Raw genomic sequence first — 21,515 nt, 5'->3', positions numbered from 1 at the left:
CCAATGCAAAGTATATCAACCATAGAACATTCTCGATATTCAACTTAATCAACACAAGAACTACAAGAGGATTGAAGAATGAATGCAACGCAACATGAACTCAAATTTTAATAGACGTTTTTAAAATATACCATGTTTTAATGTGTTTAATGTGCTATATATTTTTAGTGTCTTATGATGTGGCATATATATTTTAATGTGTTTATGTACTCATGTCCATGCTCAATCAATAGGTTTTAGTTTATTCTAACCATCACTACTTTTAATCAGAGCTATTTTAACGCAACATACTGCAATATATTTTACTTCCATTTTTTATCAGACATCCGGATGCTCTTAAGTAACTTCTTTGTAATTTATCTAATGACTGTAAATTTGTGTGCTAGCTGATGATGGCCAAGATAGGTCCAAACCAGTACTAGTGTAGTAATTCATCCACAATAAATGTATTGATCGGTGGGACATTTTTCTTATCTATTACACTAATTTAAATATTTACATTTTAGCAATATAAAAGAACAATTGAAAGTTCATGACTAATACAGCATTGCAACAAAACAACTTGCCACAATACATAAATTAATAGGCCTATATATGCTACAATGAAATGCAATCATAGTTCCCAATCACAAAAAAAAAAAAAAAAAAAAGATAAAAGGAACAAACGAACTTACCTCCGTACTGCAAGCTTCAATGCTTCCATCCGTAGTAAAATTGGGATCTCCTGTGTCTACTGCTTCAGCCAGTAGGACTTTGACGATTTTTCTTTGGGCATTGCCGCAAACACACTTCCTTTTCTTCTTCTATTTCATAATAAATCACAACACGTTCTGAACATAAAGCAGATGCGTACAATAGTTCGCATCGAAAGGGAGGTACACGGCCTATGGGTTGTGCAACGTAGTTCGAAGTTGACTGGTTCTTGCATATGTCTTAGGAGGTTAGTGGGGTTGAAGGCTTCGAGGTCAAATTGTTCCTGGTTTCCCCTGATGGAAATTTCCCTAGAACTCTTTCTGGTGACTTTTGAGAATTCCCATTTTTGTTTGTGGGGTAAACATATATTAAACAAAAGAAGATAATTCTGTCGAGCACACTAGCACACTAGCTACAAGCTACTAGCTGGAAGAAAATTGGCTTTTTTTAAATCCACTCAAAAGGCATCAAATAGGCATTTATACTCCAAATAGGCACAAACCCCTGAAATAGGCATTCATAGGTACAATAAGACCAATGAAATATAGCTAAAAAGACCCTAAAACGGATTTATATCTCAAAAGCCTACGTTTCTGAATACAGGAATAAAATAGGCAAATTCCCATCTCTACTCATACATACCTCAGTCACTTTCATGTTTTCAAGGCCAAGGATGAGACCGAGACAGGTCAGTGAGAGTAACAAATTTGTTCTAGCCCACACCAGAAGATATAGTACACTGTAAACACTAGGTCTTGCCAGCAAAGGCAATTTCTGCGTAAATGAGAGGATATATCAAAAATAAATAAAGTCAGAATGCAGATAATATCTGTAGAATTTTTGCCAATTTTCATTTCTGTGATTAGCAAATAGGGAGACCATCTTACCTTGAGTCTAGTTTGGGCTGATTCAAGCGAGTTCTTTTACTCTGTACTGTAGAGTTTTAACTACTATGGATTTAACTCTACAACTTAGAGATGGAAATTTGGTCATCTGCTACCTATGCCGTATTCATTTACCTCTGACTTGCATTACCAAAATTGACTTCTTACATTCTGTTTTTATTCAAATACTACTTGTTGTGGTTAATAAGAATTGGAGAGGAGGAGAAAGGTGTCAAATCAAGTCTTAACCTTTTGGCCTTTTGTGTTTTCATGTTTGTCATCTCCTCTCTTTCTATGCTCCCTCTTCCTACATTGACCTGTCATTTTATTGATCCTATTGTGTGTTACATTGTTCTTATCTCTATATGACTTGTTGTGGTTCAGTGTAAATAAGATAGTCAGTAAGCTTGGTAGTGTGATTTTTTTTTGCGTACCATTCTCTCTTATATCTCATTATTCCCAATTTTAGATGGGTATAAAATTATTTTTCTCCTTGAAGTATTTTCTTAATTTTGTGTATGCGTGTAATAATGTCAAGTACTCTTGTAACTATATTTGAAAACTTGAATTCCAGGAACGTGTCGTTGGGTTCCATGTGCTTGGTCCAAATGCTGGAGAAATTACGCAAGGATATGCCTTGACATTAAAGCTGAAAGCTACAAAATCAGACTTCAATAGATTAATTGGAATTCATCCAACTTGTGCCGAGGTAAGCTGGACGTTTTGTGGTATTAGTGGCTAAAAATATTTGTATATGTTCAGTATTCAGCCCAAAGGTTGGTTTGATCCTCAATAGCTCTGCCATCAGTTGTCACCAATGGCCTAGGCATCACTGATGAGGCATACTGGGGAAATGAGGAGCAAGATTGTTTCCCATTGCTTTCCTCACAAAGCTGTAAGTTGCTATTACATAGTCTGCCAAGCCCACTGAAGTGCATACACCATCTGACACTCTGAGTGACATTTTCACACCGTTCATAATGGACTGGCTGCTTAAGGAATGGCATTAAGTTACTAGATTTACCTCAGTCACATTCATGTTGTCAAAGCCAAAGGTGAGACTCAGACTGGTCAGTGAAAGTAACAAATTTGTTCTAGCCCAAAACAGAAGGCATAGTGCTCTGTAAACACTATGTCTCACCAGCTAAGGTAATTTTGAGAATTTTTATTTCAATGAAATTTCATATTTTAAAATTTTTTAAGAAATATTTTTCTGTTTTAACCATTATTCATTAAAATGTCTCCAAGTTTGTGGCCAGTGAGTAGCAAAGTAGCGATCATTTGTCTCCTTCCAGGGAAGGTTACATTATTATGACTATTCAGTTCATGTAAGCTAGGGGTTAACAGGTATGCAGTGAAAACAGGCAAACTCTGAGCATGGTGCTGAGCATATATGGCTACATCATGTAGTTTTGAACTCTAAAGATGATGTTAGTCACACTGGGTCACATTATTGAAATCAGTATTATCAGCAAGCAAATTATAGTATGGTTACAAAGATGCAGATGAAATTATCTACACTACTACTCCATTTTAACAAATCTCAGGGAGATTTGATATCTGTTCCTTGAATAGGAGTTTTCCGTGTAAGGGAGTTCATATGAAAAATACAATATATTAAATGAAATAACAATGTAGTTGTGTTCTAAGCTAATTTAATGGTCATAATTAAGGATGGAAGAATGACCAAAGAGTTCAACCACTCGAGTGGGGTGACATCACGAACGCTGAGAGCACTTCGTGTGGTGCAAAAATGCGTGTCAATAGCAAGCAGATCAAATTCTTGTTGTGCTCACATGTCATAACTACTAAAATGGTTTACTGCAAAAACTCGGGCATTCAATGTGCACCCGGAATAATTTCACAAAATCCTCTTGGGTATTGCGAACAGTCAGGTATTCATTTCAGCGCAGAAAATAACTGTCAATTTATGGAAACAACACAACTCTTGTGATTGTGTCAGCACATTTATTATGCGTTTCTTGGCAGCAGTGACACTGTAATGTAATATGTTCATGTAGATACTGTTTTAGTCAAGTTGCATAAATATTTGTGTTCTGTAACACGTTTCCTTGAATGTTTTGGCAGCGACAGTTATCGACTTCATATGATGCTTGTATGCTCTACAGAACACAGTGTTATCCTTTCATCAGTTCACATATGAGCAGTGACTAAGTGTGTAAATTCTGCTCTGAGGTTGCACCCCCGCATCACGCAGGCAGGTTCAGATTTACTTGCTTGGAGTCAAGCCAGTCAAGATATGCCATTAGAAGTCGATAGTCATGTTTGAAGTATATTAAAAAGTACAATAGATTATTTATATTATTTGCAAATTTTCATTTCAAAATTACAGTAATAATAAATAAAATAAATAAATGAATGCGTAAAAATTAATGAGAGGTTAGACAGTAATCATCTGTACTATTTATATTGGTAATAAACACGTGAAGCTTAGTAATAATAATAATAATAATAATAATAATAATAATAATAATTGAGACATAACTCTCCAACTATCTGCACTGACTGCTAGGGTCAGGATTTATAGGCACTAAAAACATTTAAGAGTAGATAGGCATGTTGGCACTAATTATAGCCAAAATAGCTATGTAAATAGGCACCATTGTGTTAAATAGGCAACCAAATAGTCATGAAGAAGCTTTCTGTATTTTGGGAAGGATCTCTCAACATCACATCACATGTGATACTTGTACTATCTCTTTCTACCCTGTATTTTGTTGCAGGACCCTATCAAACTATTCCGTGATAGTGGCTACCTTCCCAGATGTATGACCAGATTTCCCTGAACTTCTTTCACAATCCTAATGGATTCTATAAGGTGCATGTCACTTCTCTCCAACTCTGTGATGGCTCCCAGCAGTCTGCTGAAGTTGCCTTCAGGAACCTCAAATCAGATCGAACCGATGGCTAGGACATGACTTTCCTTGGCTTCCCTTATACCCCATAGAAAAATTCCTCATAGTCTATGGCCTAAATTATACAGGGATATTCAGCTAAATTTTCCACCTCAAATAATTTGTGAAGAGTTAAATACATTGACATTCTGTTTTCACTTTCAGTAATGGTACTAAGAGGCTTATAATCACAGTTTAGTACTTTTCCATGGTGTCAATATCTTCTGAGATAATAGTACTAACTTTGTTTTGTATTTTCTATGGACCTACACTGTTTCCTACACCTAGCTTTAAATCTACAAACATAACAAATTCAGCACCATGTTTATTTTGAAAATGATAGAAATATTTCTCAAGAAAATTTAATGTGTTCAAACAAGCTTTATTTGCCAGCTGGGGACTGCACTGTTCAATTTGCGCTATGTATGAAACGAGCTAGCTGTTGACATACAGAATTCCTTCACCTTCTTCTGACACCTGGGCATTCACTATATTGAGCCCAAAATACACTATGATAAAATGTATCCATGTAATATCGCCGTAGGCAACAAGTAAAAGAAAAACTGTTATGCAACAGATTCTACAGGACATTATTATCCTGACATGACATTAAACTACACAGGACCAAACGAGCTAGCTGCGCAGTATGGGCCACGTAGACATTAGTTCCTTCGGGAGATGGTAGGTTCGAACCCCACCATTGGCAGCTCTGAAGATGATTTTCCGTGATTTACCGTTTTCACTCCATTTTCAATTCAATTAAGACCATGACAGCTGGCTTGCCAGTCCTAGCCCTTTCCTATCCCATCATTGCTGGTAGTGGTAACACAAGGATAAAAGAAAACCATACATGATTGATGTCAAGAAGAACACTTGCCCGTAAAACAGGGCCAAATCACCATGCGTAACACAGATCACAACACATCCCCAACATGTTGTAGGAAAAGTAGGAGAGAAATAAGGAGAAATATTAATAATGAAAAGAACGAAAGAAAGGCCTAGTGTGAATGATTTAAAGTAATGGTGGTAGTGGAAAAGAGTATTATTTGAAGAAGTAAAACTGATACAACTGGGTAATCACCTCTTCTTAACTACACTAATCAAAACGAGAGGAAAAAGAAATGATTCAGTTCTTCGAAGAATTAACTAAAGGAAGAAAATGGCCAGGAAGACCGTGACAATGAAATACTCCCTAAGCTTCGTAAACTTAATGCTGTCAGGATCAGAAAAGAACAAGGGTTGACTTAGGGGAAGTCGGATTGGAAAAGAAACCTGTTGCATATCTGCTTATCCTTTCCCTGTGACTTACGGCAGTATCAAAGGTGTTATATCTTACATTTTATCATAATGTATTTATGGGCCAAATATAGTTAATACCTAGCTGTCAGAAGAAGATGAAGGAACTCTGCGTGTCAACTATCAGCTCATGTTTCATACGTAGCGCGAATCGAACAGGACAGTCCCCAGTTGGCAAATGAATCAGGTTTGAATACATAAAATTTTCTTGAGAAAGGACTTGTCTGGTTTTCAAAATAATCATGGTGCTGTATTCATAATATTTGTAAGTTATAGTACAGATATAGAAAACAGCATAGTTCTATTTGAAGAAAAACAAAGTTAGTGCCATTATCAAAGCAGATTCTGACATCCTGGAAAAGAACTGCAAGTTCAGTTATGAGCCCCTTTGTGTCATTACTGAAAGTGAAAACAGGATGTAGATATCTTGAATGGTTCAGCTACAACAAAAAGCGATCATAGTCCTCTAGTCATAAAAAAGATAAAAGGTACCTCCTTACCTCAAGCTTGGCAGAAGACTACACTTCTATTGGTAGGGAAATTGGGAACTCCAGTGATCAACTGCTTCAGCCAGCAGGACGTGAAATGTTTTTCTTTAGGCATTGCAAACACACTTCTTCAATGAGGCTGATAGCCTAAATGTTAGGCCCATTTAAACAACAGTCATCACCACTTCTTCAAAGCAGTTCTGAAGACAGTGTCCAACAATTTGCAACAAGAGGGAGGTAGGGAATATGGATCTGTACAACATAGTTCGACGTTGATTGGTTCTCGCATATCACTTTAGGAGGTGGAAGGAGTGGAAGGCTTCATGGTCAAATTGTTCCTTGTTTGTCCTGAAGTAAATTCCCCAAGTGCTATTTATGGAGACTTCTGAGAATTCCCTTTATTGTTAGTGTGGAAAACACAAGTAAAAAAAAAAAAAGAGAGAGAGAGAATAATTCTGTCAACAACACCAGCTAGAATATAATGCATTGGAAGAAAATAGTATTCTTGAAAAGGCTGTCAGAAGGCATTAAATAGGCAGTTATACTCCAAGTAGGCACAAATTTCTGAAATAGGCATTTATAGGCACAATAAACCAACAAATTCTTGCTAGAAAAAGAGCCTAAAACAGATTTATATCCTAAAAGCCTACGTTTATGTATGCAGGAATCAAATGGGCAAAATCTCATTCCTACTGACGGCCTTAATAATAAACATTTCCCATTACCCTGGAAAGTGGTTATGATTCCATAGAATTTTAAAATAATTCATATTATATCCAAATTTAACTTAAATTCTCATTTATAAATTTATATTGTTACGTTTAATGAAGCACATATTTTTACTATATCTTTATAAAGGATGAATAGACTCTGGTCTCCAGTTGCCAGTCCTTAACAATATTTTCTGTAAGTTAAGACAAATACATTATCCACCAAAATAAGGTTTACTTAATAAACAAGTTCAGTTGTATTTACTTGTTTGATAAAATGCTTTCAAGGAACTAGTATGTTGGGCCTATCCCATTGTCGGTGTGATGTAAAGCAAATAGCAAATAATAATAATAATAATAATAATAATAATAATAATAGCAACCTACATCATCATCATCATCATCAACAGCGTCGCCATTGTCAGCATCGTCAACTTACCTAATTGTACAGGATCCTTATTTAATGTGTTTCCCATGTTGCCAATGTGCATGCCCTGAGGACGAGAATTATCGGCTTAGTAAAATGACTTTTACAGGGACTTGTTCCTATAATGACAAGTGATGCACCAAAATATTTCTCATTCACAACTACAGTTTCAGCTGGTACATGATCCTCAGAGGATCACTGGATGCAGCCAACAGTGGAGTAGTCTAAATGTTGAAATGGAAGCCTGCCAGCCATTGTCATCTCTCTCACTGTTCACATGATTGTCATGAGATGGATTAAATGTGGAACACTGCTTCTGTACAAACTGTAGTAATATGGAAGACATTCTACACTTGCATGTACACACAATCAATTAATTTGTTTTGTATGTTATTTTTAAGGAGTCTCCAATCTGCCAAACTGGGACTGTTACTTGCGTAGGTACACAGCTAGCTCAAGAAAATGTTAGCATTGGATATCTGGAGAAAATATTTCTAGCCTTACTAATCGTTATGTATAAAAAGAACTAAAAGTTTCAGAGGTCAGTTGTGATTTGTGCCTTAGCACAAGGAAGGAAAAAAAGGCAACCTGTGTCAAAATACAGCCAATTCAGGGCTTTGAGATATGGTTAGTGTGACAACATCCTCAACTGTATTGCTCTGCTTATGTGACACCTTAGTAAAATCTCCAAGATACTAACTTGTGTTTGTACCACAAATCTTAGAATGTCCAGCTCCTTGGCTGAATTATCAGCATAATGAACTTTGAATCAATGGGCCCTGGGTTTGATTCCCAGCCAGATCAGGGATTTTAACCATGGTTGGTTAATTCCTCTTGCTTAGGGGCTGGGTGTCTGTGATAATCTTAATACACATCTTCTTTTGCACACAGCACATCACACTACCAATGACCACAGAAGCACGCAATAGTGGATATATCGCTTTGTGTAGGGCTGACATTAGAAAGGGCATCCTCATTTATGCCAACCCCAGATAATTGAAAAAAGGCCTGGGAAGAAATCTTGAATAGATGCCAGTAGTTACATAGAAATTTAAAAATGAGCTCAGGATAGCATGGCCTGGACAGCTGCATCAAACCAGTCTATGAACTGATGACCCAAACATCTTCATTCTTTATCATGTCCAAATAAATACTCGTTATGTCCTAGTATTTGTTGAGAAATAATAGTGGTATAAATATTGGTTAAATATAGTTTTATGGCACAGTAAGTTAATTGGGCTACTTAAATATAAATATAGGTTGTAAACAATTCAGTTTTCTGATCAATGTATTTAAAATTTAAAAAATAAAATTAAAATATTTACTCGTGAGAAATTGTATTAGAGATACCTGGCTAGTAGCCTATAGCACGCCCTCTCACCTTGATGACGCTGTCGATGCGGAATGGCACGGCCAACACAAGACACTGCGAGTGTCAAGGAGCTATATTGATCAACGATCGCTACACAGCCTCCCATAATCCACGAAGATTGGTTTCAGTAGGGCCCAATTCACGCACTTTTCTCTTGACAGCATCCCAGATGTGATAAATGGGATTGAGATCGGGGGGGCCTGGCAACCACCTTCATATCCGTGGAGTGCTCATCGAACCAGTCAGCCACAAATTGGAGGCAATGGGCTGCAGCATTGTCTTGCATTGTCACCTGCAGGGTGTTGAAGGTAAACAAAGGGGTGAACATGATCTGCCAGCAGGTTCCTGTAATGTTTGCCAGTGAGGGACAATGTTAGATGTACCACGAGTCCCATTTAATCCCATATGAACAGGCCCTATACAAGGATACCATCACCACCGGCGTGAACTGTACCCTGCTGGCAAGAGGGATCAGTTGCCTCCATGGGATGCTTGCTTCTATACCCCATAGTGAGGAAAAGGTTCTGAATGGTGTGGCTGCTCATACATAGTCATCGTCCAGCATTGAATTTACAAGTGTTCTGCCGCCCTGTGGCCCATCTAACTACTCACCACATCCGTTAACCCTGGCAGCGGTGGTTTTGCCCGAAGCCATGATACACTCTTAATGTAGGATGGCCTTTGGAAAGCCCAGTGCCTGTACAATTTCAGAGATTGATTGGCCCATACATCTGGCGCGGACAATCTGGCTGCAATCAGATGTTCTGAGGTGTCGTGTTTACCCATCCTGTAGTCTACTGTTACTCATACAGCCCGTACAAGGTCTGATGTCCTCACTGTTGCATGCCACACCCTTGTATTATAATTTGCCAGGCCAAGTACAGCACTAATTTCCCTACTACGGCAGTTATCTCTAATTATATTGCTCAAGCGAGTGCGTGCGTGTGCGCACGCGTGCATGCTTTCTTTCTTACCATCTGCATGTTTGACCCAAAATATATGCACTGGCACTCTGGATGGCAAGAGCTGTGGACGTGCATACTCTTAGCTTTTATCATTAAAATGTTTACTAATTTGTGTGAAGTGCTAAAGAAAAACCACTTATTCTGTTCCAGGTATTCACAACCATGAATATTTCCAAATCATCTGGTGCTGCTTTACAGAAGACGGCTTGCTGAGGTTAAAGCATGTTGTTAATTGCAAGAGTTTATTGTTAATATTTTACTGCAATAAATTCTCCTCTTAACAACACATTTTGTGAATCTGATTGAGTTTCAAAGTCTTGAAGACATTTATGATAACTTTGTCATGAACCTCTATGGTGGACATTGTTTGATGAAAGAATCTTGGTCAGTTCCAGTATTTAATAGTATTTACATTGTATTGGTGGCAGAAAAATGTATAACTTGAAACCTCATTGTGATTCTAGAAATTATGATGTCATAAACGGACAAGTTTCCTAGAGGGATAGATTTAAACCCTTCAAGATGAGACTTAAATGGCAAACAGCTCACTTTTCAGAAGTATCTCTTGTAAGATTCCAGCCTGGGTAGCTTGGTGTGTTCAGGCATTGTGGACAGTGTCTAAGGTGGACAAAATAGATCGGTTCATATTTTGATATTAGCTATCCACGGTTCTCCATTGTTTCCAATTTGAGCTCCAGACACTTATTGTAATGGTGACTTTTTCAACAATCTTTGTTGCAGCAAGGCAAATCTGTCTATACTGCAAGGGGATTTTACTTTTGATTATGGTTTAGTGTTGCACTTACTCATTGAAGGTTTTTGGCACCACAAAGATGGGAAAGGGGTTAAAATACTGCCTATACATTAGTCGTACACTTGTTCTTGTACGGGCAACCAGTATGCGTAAGGTGATGAGCGGGCAGATATGTCACGTACTCTGTAAGACCTATCCTTGTCGGTGTAACATAAAGCCAATTTTTAAAAAAAGCCAGCTATAGTGCATGAGAAACACTATGCTTATACCAAGAACAATTTCCTGCACAAAGGCTTTGGATACATTTCAAAGACTGAAAGACAGCTGCGCAAAACTTTATCCTTTGGAAGGGACCTGATTAGGATGCACTAGTGATGTTTTATGATAATGAAAAAGCTGTAGTATTTATAACTCGCGTACTAATCCCAGTGTGAAAGCATTCACAAACTGACAAAATTCCAACATCCCCAGCACCTCTTCCAAATATTTACTGTTTGATCAGACATTAAACTAATAAGACTAATTTGGTAAATTTTGATGTGCTCAAAATAGTCTTGGCATAGCAGATTGGAAAGACAAAACTATCTAGCATTTTGTTTAAAGCTGAACGTTATCACATACGTAGATTATTTGTTGTTGTTGTTGTTGTATTATTGTTATTAACTACCACCACAAGAATTGCCCACAATGAAACAAACTGTAGCAAATGTTTGAACTTAAATAAGCATACTTTCTCCTCTAGATACGTTGAATTAAATGACAATCATGTTATTTGCAACGTCTCCAAAGGAAATTTTTCTCTTATATTGTAATTATTTTCATATGAAAAGATTACTGTTATTTATTACTTATTAGAATTAAGTTATTTTAATTTCCAGTGAAATTTGTCTCAAATATGTGTTTTATGCACATTTTGCAAGCTAAGCTTAGAGTGAAATGAATGTCTTAAAGAGTTCTTCATTATTAGTTCTAACCTGTGATTAAATATGTGATTTTATCTCTGAAATCTGCATTGCAGATTTGTGATTACAGTGCATTTTGAAAATAAATTCTGCAACTTTAGAGTGATAGCCTAATAATAGTTAAATATGCACTTCGTTGAATATAATTCTTATTAGTGATCAATGTGAATTATGTCATGTAAATGTTATCAAAATTTGGTTAGCTGATTTGCAAATATCATGAATGTTCCAAATTAAATAGGAAAGACTTCAGTTAGGTAGAGGGGGTTACAGCCATCTGGATACTGCATTTTAAGTGCAACAAAGTCAAGCTGTAAAGGAAGAAAACTTGGAAAAGAAGAGCTACCTACCAAGGCATGAATGAATGGAATCATATGTCATAAGGCAGGAAAGATAAATTAAATCTTTTGATATTACCTGTATGAGCAGAACAAGAGTAAAGTTCTTGACATTGTGTATGTTTTATTGCACTTTTACCTTTGAAAAATGCTGTTAAACTCTCTCTTGACTTGTACTGCCTATATTGTGCCTTTGTTTGATTTTTGGTTCTGAAATGCAATTGATCTAAATTGTTGCATTTCAGTTGCCTTTGTTTACACTTGGGAGAAAATTGAGCTTGCATATGCATAAGACTGTAGTAATAATATCTTTGTGATAGAAAACTGGACAAATGTTTACTTGTTATTGCAATTTTTATGATATAAATAGACCATTGAGATTTGTATATCAGCAAGTCATTTACCTTGTCCTTTGCAAGGCTATAATGTTAATGACCTGACAATAGTGCATTATTAGACATTTAAGACTTTTCATCTTAGATCAATTAAGTAATTAGAAAATTTCATTGCCCTAGTTGTGTGTGTGGTTCATTACAGATAAGTTTTCTCAGTAAACAAGTTAAATTTGTGTTGTCCAATAAATTCTGATGCATTATTTGTAAAATAGAATAATTTGGCATCGCTTTAAGATCTCTTTGAGACTGCGACCTAAAGCAAATTGTAAATAAAAAAATAATAATGTAGTATTTTCAGTAAACTTAGCATCACTGTCATCAGACTAGTGTTATTCAACCCTGTAGTGCCTGCAAGTAGCAAGATCAACCACTGCATGTTCTAGGAATGGAAAAAAATTAAATGTAACAGAATTTGCTGGACAACCCAAATATTCATGAGTGATATTTGCATATCACCTGATTTTTGCAATTTACATGCCTTTTTCTGATAATTATTAAAAAAAGATGTAATAAAATGGAATGGATTATCTTTTAAAGAAGTAAAATATTTCAAATATATTCTTGGAGTTTCAATCCCTTTTAACTCTCTTGCATGTAGCTTTATTTTTTGTCACCAAGGAAGTTCATTGATTTTCTCCATTGATGGATGGAGTTCAGATTGAATATTTAAGTTATCAGTTTCCTGTTTCTTGGAGGAGAAGCGTTAAACTTTTCCTAAAGTAGCTGTTTATCTTGTAGTTTCTTTGGAATAAATTGACGTACACTATCAATCCACTTTTTTTATAACGTTTTCCTCTTGTTTCCAAACTGTAAGTTTTATAAGACGATGGAAACAAGATATAATTTTGCAGAATTTCTAAACTTTCCAATTAATGAACAAGGGTTGTACTTAACCTTGAAAGCTCAGAACTGAAAGAATGCATGCTTACAGTATAGAATTGCTAATCACAAAAACTGGTCTGGGTCTTTCCTATGCAAAACTCTGGCATTTGTCTGCTAGCACCATTTGACGATCGCATACTCCACCTGCACTAGGTACTCACTCTAGTTGCTTGAATGGTATAGCTGCATAGGTGTTGGGTCTCTTGGAGTTTTCAATTGCAAGTTAGTGTAAACAGTGTACACTGACATGAGGCAAGTTAATCCCATGTATGCTCTCAAAATGTTAGAGGAAAGGACATGACATGCCAAATATGAAAACATAAATGGAGTCGAGGATATGAGTTCATGAATATGTTACATTGTATACCATCATCATCATCATCATCATCATCATTAGCATTTCTGCTTATCCAGCCTCAACCAGGTTGGGGTATTTATAGTACTACTTCACCTTCCTTTCTCCTTCCACTATTTTTCTTCAATAGTTCTATTCAATTCCACGTTTCTTTATATACTGGTTTTGATTGTTTATTCATCTTCATATTCCTCTTGCTCTCTCTCAGCTTCTAATGTTTCATTATCCTTCCCTCCTCCTTTATCTTCACTTGTCCAAACCATCTTGGTCTGTTATTCTCAGTTATATCATTAAGTTTTCCTACTACGATTTCCTTCTATACACACTCGCCATTCTTATCAACGCCTCATAGCAGATTACATTTAATATATACAAATATTATATCATAAGGTTCATGATGTGGGTTACTGTAGTCACGTCGTGGTTAGTGATTCATGGGCAATAGCCGAGTGGCCTAGTAAGTGTTCCTGAGAGTTGGGATACCAGTTGCTATGGAATGGGAGTCGGCTTCTTGGACATATTCGGAGTTGTGGCCCTCCTTGTGCTCAGGCAGCCAGGACTATACAATCCACCGGTGGTCCCTAACCTTTTAGAGGAGATATCCTCACTTGGACTATGTGTAAGTAGGGTAGCATTCTGCTTCATGAATTTACTGAGCTCAAAATATTTTAAGCAAGCCTCGGACCTATGGGAGTAACGGAGTCCAACTCTCATTTGACAGGCGAGGTACTCCTTGGAAACAACTTGGCGAACAAAATGGAATTTGATGGGTAGCTATCAACATTAATGGGGCTTATGGAAGAAAAAAAAGAACTGGCCAAGTTAGCAAAGAGAATGCATCCGGACGTACTAGGAGTAAGTGATATTCGGGTAAGGGGAGATAAGGTAGAGATAGGAGATTATAAATTGTACTTGACGGGTGTTAAAAAGGGAAGGGCAGAGAATAGTGTAGGACTGCTTATCAGGAATATTTTTGCAGGCAACATAGTTTCTGTTAGGCACGTAAATGAGCGAATGATGTGGGTAGATTTGGCATTTGGAAGAATTAGGACAAGAATTGTCTCAGTGTATTCACCATGTGAGGGTGCAGATAAGGATAAAGTTGAGAAGTTTAATGAAGCATTGAGTGACAACGTAGTCAGTCAACAGCAAGGATAAGATTGGCGATTTCAATGCGAGAGTTGGAAATAGAATTGAAGGATACAAAAGGGTGATTGATAAATGTGGGGAAGATATGGAAGCTAATGGGAATGGGAAGCATTTGCTGGACTTCTGTGCTAGCATGGGTTTAGCAGTTACGAATACATTCTTCAAGCATAAGACTATTCACCGCTACACATGGGAGGCTAGGGGTACCAGGTCCATAATAGACTATATCTTAACAGACTTCGAATTCAGGAAGTCTGTTAGGAATGTACGGGTTTTTCAGGTATTTTTCGACGATACAGACCACTGATCTATAGTGAACTAAGTATCTCTAGGCCTAGGGTAGAGAAAGTGAAATCTGTCTGCAAATGAATAAGGGTAAAATCTCCAGGACGAAGAAATTAGACAGAAGTACATGGAAATGATTAGTGAGAAGTTTTGGACAGTAGACAGTAAGCAGGTTCAGGATATAGAAAGAGAATGGGTGGCATACAGGGATGCTGTAGTAGAAACAGCAAGGGAATGCCTAGGAACAACTGTGTGTAAAGATGGGAAAAGGCGAGCATCTTGGTGGAATGATGAAGTGAGAGCAGCTTGTAAATGTAAAAAGAAGGCTTATCAGAAATGGCTCTAAACAAGGGCCGAGGCAGACAGGGAATTGTACGTAGATAAAAAAACAGAGTAAAACAAATAGTTGTTGAATCCCATCGTGGGATGATTTTGGTAATAACCTGGAAAGGCTAGGTCAAGCAGCAGGGACACCTTTCTGGACAGTAAAAAAGAATCTTAGGAAGGGAGGGAAAAAGGAAATGATCAGTGTTTTGGGTAATTTAGGTGAACTCATAATAGATCCCAGGGAATCACTGGACAGGTGGAGGGAATATTTTGGAAATCTTCTCAACGTAAAAGGAAATCTTCCTGGTGGTGCCGCGAACAACCAAGCTCATGGGGAGGAAGAAAATGATGTTGGTGAGAATACGCTTGAGGAAGTGGAAGGGATGGTAAATAAACTCCATTGTCATAAAGCAGCAGGAGTAGATGAAATTAGACCTGAAATGGTGAAGTATAGTGGGAAGGCAGGGATGAAATGGCTTCATAGAGTAGTAAGATTAGCATGGGGTGTTGGTAATGTACCTTCAGATTAGACAAAAGCAGTAATTGCACCTATCTATAAGCAAGGGAACAGGAAGGATTGCAACAACTATCAAGGTATCTCATTGATTAGTATACCAGGCAAAGTATTCACTGGCATCTTGGAAGGGAGGGTGCGATCAGTCGTTGAGAGGAAGTTGGATGAAAACCAGTGTGGTTTCAGACCACAGAGGGGCTGTCAGGATCAGATTTTCAGTATGCGTCGGGTAATTGAAAAATGTTACGAGAGGAATAGACAGTTATGTTTTTGTTTCGTAGATCTAGAGAATGCACCTGACAGGGTACCGAGGGAAAAGATGTTCGCCATACTGGGAGACTGTGGAATTAAGGGCAGATTATTAAAATCAATCAAAGCCATTTATATTGACAATTGGGCTGCAGTGAGAATTGATGGTAGAATGAGTTCTTGGTTCAGGGTACTTACAGGGGTTAGACAAGGCTGTAATCTTTCACCTTTGCTGTTTGTAGTTTACATGGATCATTTGCTGAAATGTATAAAGTGTTAGGGAGGGATTCAGGTAGGTGGAAATGTAGTAAGCAATCTGACCTATGCTGACAACTTGGTTTTATGGCAGATTGTGCCAAAAACCTGCAGTCTAATATCTTGGAACTCGAAAATAGGTGCAATGAGTATGGTATGAAAATTAGCCTCTCAAAGACTAAATTAATGTCAGTAGGTAAGAAATTCAACAGAATTAAATGTCAGATTGGTGATACAAAGCTGGAACAGGTGGATAATTTTAAGTATTTAGGTTGTATGTTTTCCCAGGATGGTAATATAGTAAGTGAGATTGAATCAAGGTGTAGTAAAGCTAATGCAGCGAGTTCGCAGTTGCGATCAACAGTGTTCTGTAAGAAGGAAGTCAGCTCCCAGATGAAACTATCTTTACATCGGTCTGTGTTCAGACCAACTTTGCTTTACGGGAGCGAAAGCTGGGTGGACTCAGGATATCTTATTCATTAGTTAGAAGTGACAGACATGAAGGTTGCAAGCATGAAGAATGAGATTTCCACCTAATCAATACTTTATTACAAAATGTTTGAAGTTGTCTACATTGAAACAGTACCGGTTTCGACCTGTAAAAAGGTCATCATCAGCTGTTGGTGAACCTGCTTAATAGCGATAGTACGTAAAACATTACTAAAACTAATTTAACAAAAATGCCTTATTCTAATATAATATTACTTAAGGTATATACATATGGTACAATATGGGGCTTAGACTCATTGGAGTTCCATTCAAAAGTCTGTGCTGTTGCCAACATTATGTCAAACAATATACATATGTACATATGGTGCAATGGGCTTGGCTTGCTGGAGTCCCTTGAATGCCACACACTCCAAAACTTGTATAACAGAGGTTGAAAATACAGTTCCTATAGAATAGAGGATCACTGAGGTTACGGTGTTAGTTGAAACGTCTTTGCAGCATGTCGGCACTGAGACCAACCGTTGTGAATACACAATCAAGGTGTAGCAATGAAGGTAGCAAGAATGATTGCTGGTACAAACAGGTGGGAATAATGGCAGGAGGTTACTCAGAATGAGGAGATAGAGACTAAGTTAGGTATTAACTCAATGGATGAAGCTGTACGCATAAACCAGTTTCGGTGGTGGGGTCATGTGAGACAAATGGAGGAGGATAGGTTACCTAGGAGAATAATGGACTCTGTTATGGAGGGTAAGAGGAGTAGAGGGAGTCGATTATGACGATGGTTAGACTCGGTTTCTAACGATTTAAGGATAAGAGGTATAGAACATAATGAGGCCACAGCACTAGTTGCAAACAGAGGATTGTAGTGACGTTCAGTATATTCACTGAGGCTTGCAGACTGAACGCTGAAAGGCGTAATGGTCTATAATGATAATGTATGTATGTATACACTTCATTATTTAACAACACTGATAATATCAAAATACTCATTTTTTTAAAAAAAATTTCTGTAGGATTATAAATCTGTTTGGGTAATACCAGGTACGTAGAATTGTGGCATATTCGAATAATGCATTTAATAACGTAGTTGGTGTTAAATGACGAACGCAGCATTTTGTTTCATATTAAAGCTAAGCTAGTGAGTGTAAACTACATCGTGTACATACTCCCTTGATACCTCTTTCCAAATTAGATTCCAGAAGAAGGCATTCACCTGTTGCAGCCTTTCACTAAGCTGACTGCAGTTTCAAAGTTTTGACCTCCAGTATATATGATTCCTGTCCCTACTCTGTCACCTCCACACTGAATTTCTTACCATATTTCACTATTTCCTCATTCATTATGTCCAGTTCTTGTATTTCCTTAGTGTCTGTTCCCCACAATATCATCAGTAAATAGCATTACCTTCATTTTTCTTTCATCAGATGCTTCCTTTGACTCCTTCACAATCCATTACCATTATAAATAATGGTGCTGACAGCACACACTACCTGTTTTAGCCCAGTAAACTTCATAAACCATTATGTCCTCCTAACTTCGTCTGGACACAGCTAGAACATTTGCTATACATTGCATGTAGAATTTCCATTGTTTGTTTGCAAACTCCCCTTCTTGCCATTGTTTCCTGTACCTTTACTGGGGTACCCCATCATATGTCTTTACTAGAAGCAAGATTTTTTGGCTTTTTTTTTTTCAATTTCAATTTTTTTAAATGAGAAATTTTAATTTACTGGTGTTATTAAATAATGAAGTGCATGATATAATATTTGTATACATTAAGTGTAATCTGCATTGTCCTATTGTCTAATATTATGATAAGAGTCATTGTAAGGTTTTCCAGTACCGTTTGCACTTCCAGTGGGCCTATGTGCCTGAATAATTGTAACACAGAAGGAACTTGTCCCTCTTGACATTAAAGAAATCACCATGTTGAAGTGCTGCAGACAATTTTAAACAGTCTTCTTCTAACTCACCATCCATCACAGCATACAATTTCGAATCACGTTGAACATTCCTTTAAGACATTGGTTGCCGCCTGATGGACATATGCGTCATGTGATTCCGGCGCTACATACCACTGATAAGCATGTGCATTGTGTATGATCCTGGTTTGCTTGTCTTTACTGGTCAGCACAGTAATTGGGCTTTTTTCTTCTCTAACGGCACTCTGATTGAGTTGAGTGTATGTATTATTGGTTCGTGACCTGTTACTTTCAAACGTGGTGTAATAATGGATGAAAGTGGCAATGCTAATTCTACCGATCCTTCAAATTCCAAACGACCATGTCTTGGATTTGTGAAAATCTACAATGAAGACGATATCCTCAATCTACTAGGAGCGTTGTCAGGTATTTCTGACAAAGATTTCAATTGCAAGTTATGAATCTCATTCCGTATTGACGGTTGTCACTTTACAAAAGAACATATTTAACAATCCTCCTTATCAATACAAATCAACTCATCTGTTAGATGAAGCAAAGTCTAAACATGTTTCAGCCTAATCTCAAGGCCATCTTCAGTAGCAGAACGGTAATTACATAATACACAAACAAATTAAAAATTGTAATGAAGTGAAGTGACAATGATCATGATTAGTGAATTAAAAAACATTAAGGTATAAAGTCCTCTCGTCTAATAGATCGTTCTTGAATTGTCAGTTAAAACTGCTGACTGTTAAAATGAAGACACTGTGCTGAGGAGTGTAGTGAGACCGTCAATACTATGGGTTAAAACGTGTGTAACATTTGTAACAAAAGTTGTCGTCTCGAATGGAGATGACCTTGTCAGTCTCAAGTCACATTGCCTGTCAAATAACGTAACATAATATAACATATAACATAACATAATTTTACAAACTCAAACACAAGTTCCGGGACCTTTATAAGTCTGGGCTTTGAGCCCCAAATTTCACAATCCTTGGGCAATTAGCCCGCCTTTACACATTTGTTCAAAGGGCAGAAATCCCCTTCATACCAGGAGCACAAGCTCTAAAAACCATACCGGGCCTCCTAGGGGCACTTTAACCACAACCAAAGAGCTGACCCGCTCTCAATTTTTCAAGCCTATTGAAGGCAATGCCATACTTTACAATGAACTGCCATCCAGGCACAACTTACAAATAAAAACAGGGGTATTTCATACCCAATCTACTGGGCCTTCGCAGGAAGGAAAACAAAAACGGGTTAAGTTAATGGCCCAAAATACGAAGATGAATGGAGGCGAGTACTTGCACTCCTACATGAAAGCTTGTTAAAACCTAAGTGGCGCTAGGCCGATTCAACAGGGGCTATTCCCACACTAGGGAGGTGACTCGTATAAGAAAATTTTAATACATAAAGAAAGAGAAGAAAATCGGTTACGAAAATGTAGTCACCTCAGATCAAAATGAAGGGGAGCTCGAGAGGGTAAAGCACACTCTATCCTCGATTTACAGTTAAAGTAATATGAAAATTTTACATCGAAATGGTATAGGTTACATCAAAAATGGTTTCGGACCTTCCCCAAGGATCAAACTGCTGAGCTAGCAAGAAAATAAAGATATTAAACGGCCATTACCTTTTTGAAGGGCTGCTGACTGATGAAAGAGGCGCTTCCCGCCTCCTGCTATACTTCCATACACTAAGCTAGATGTTGTATGAGTGGCCGAGAGACCAGAAAATTAGCAGCTTTTATACCCTCGTGGAAGATTCGAGACCTTTCGTGAATGATTAAGACACACCCACAGTCGTTTATTGGATAACTAAAATTTACACATCAAAAATTGGGGAAGAAAGATACCATTGGCTGAAAATTATTGATTGGCTAACTTCAAAACTGGCGGAAAGAAAATATTTATATTGCCAACCCACAAATGAAAGAACGAAATTTAGTTATAGGAAAACTTATGAGTAGAAAATATCTTCAAGAAAAGTTCCATCACTTCGCACCAGGGTGCATGATCATAGTTTTTTGGTAGAGACATCCGTGAGAGAATGTCCACACTTCTTGGTGAACGTAAACAAAAACAATTCGAAATTAACACAGTGACATCTTCTGATAAACGGTTGAATTAATTTAGTTTTAAAGATCAGACTTTCAGCTGAAGAGGAGAACTTTAAGGCGGAAAATTGAAATGTGCGGCGTATAGTTGTACCAACCGGTACAGTAATAATAATAATAATAATAATAGTAATTATGAATGAGAGCATTACAGACGCTGTTACCACTGGCATTAATCTAAATAACATTGATCCGCATACAACATTCACACTTTAATCCGAAATTGGACGGAATAAAGGCTCTTTAAGATATCCAGATTTTCAGAAAACTTACCCAAACAGTCACTACTAGGGCCTGGATGTTCATGCCGTAAAAAGGTTTTAAAATGCACTTAATATTTTAAAAAAGACTAATAAATGACCTAAAAATTCGAAAAATGCACTATGATATGGAGAAAATGACATATTCGGCTCAAAATGAAAAGTCAATCAAAATAAATTTCTTGCACTTACCAAAAGGTTTGTGTTCACTTTAGTCTGAGTTGCACTGCACTATGAATGTTATTCTGATGATGTCAAGTTTAATTGATCTTCGGTTATCAGTCAATAAGTTGTTATATCTCGAAAAGCTGCGTTCAACATCAACTCAAGTGATCGGAGCGTCCGTGTAGTGAGGAAAGGTCGTTTGCTGCTAAATCCTCCTCAATCCCATCCATGCAGTAGTTTTTACCAGAAAGAACGTCTGAGATTTTGCATAATGTTTTATACCTGGTGTTTCTGTCCAGTACTTTTTTTCAGTTTTGATGCAATACCCGCAGCAATTTCGCCACGATTGTTGCTAAGACTAGTTTCCACCCGGTTGATTAAGGA

At 37.3% G+C, this 21,515-nt stretch overlaps 1 protein-coding gene across 1 annotated transcript in view; it reads left to right on the top strand.

Annotated features, from left to right (window-relative positions):
• Positions 1 to 12,757, top strand: part of LOC136864399 (thioredoxin reductase 1, cytoplasmic) — a 228,547-nt gene extending 215,790 nt beyond the window's left edge. Inside the window, exons 11-12 of the mRNA XM_067141343.2 lie at positions 2,152 to 2,286; positions 9,901 to 12,757. Of these exons, the coding sequence (XP_066997444.2) occupies positions 2,152 to 2,286; positions 9,901 to 9,963 (198 nt within the window). The 3' untranslated portion in view covers positions 9,964 to 12,757. The remainder of the gene's footprint in view (positions 1 to 2,151; positions 2,287 to 9,900) is intronic.
• The last annotated feature ends 8,758 nt before the right edge of the window (positions 12,758 to 21,515 follow it).

This window comes from Anabrus simplex, chromosome 2, assembly GCF_040414725.1.
Source record: "Anabrus simplex isolate iqAnaSimp1 chromosome 2, ASM4041472v1, whole genome shotgun sequence".
Classification (NCBI taxonomy): domain Eukaryota; kingdom Metazoa; phylum Arthropoda; class Insecta; order Orthoptera; family Tettigoniidae; genus Anabrus; species Anabrus simplex.
The sequence above is the reverse complement of the archived record's forward strand: the minus strand, read 5'-3'. Positions and strand labels throughout refer to the sequence as shown.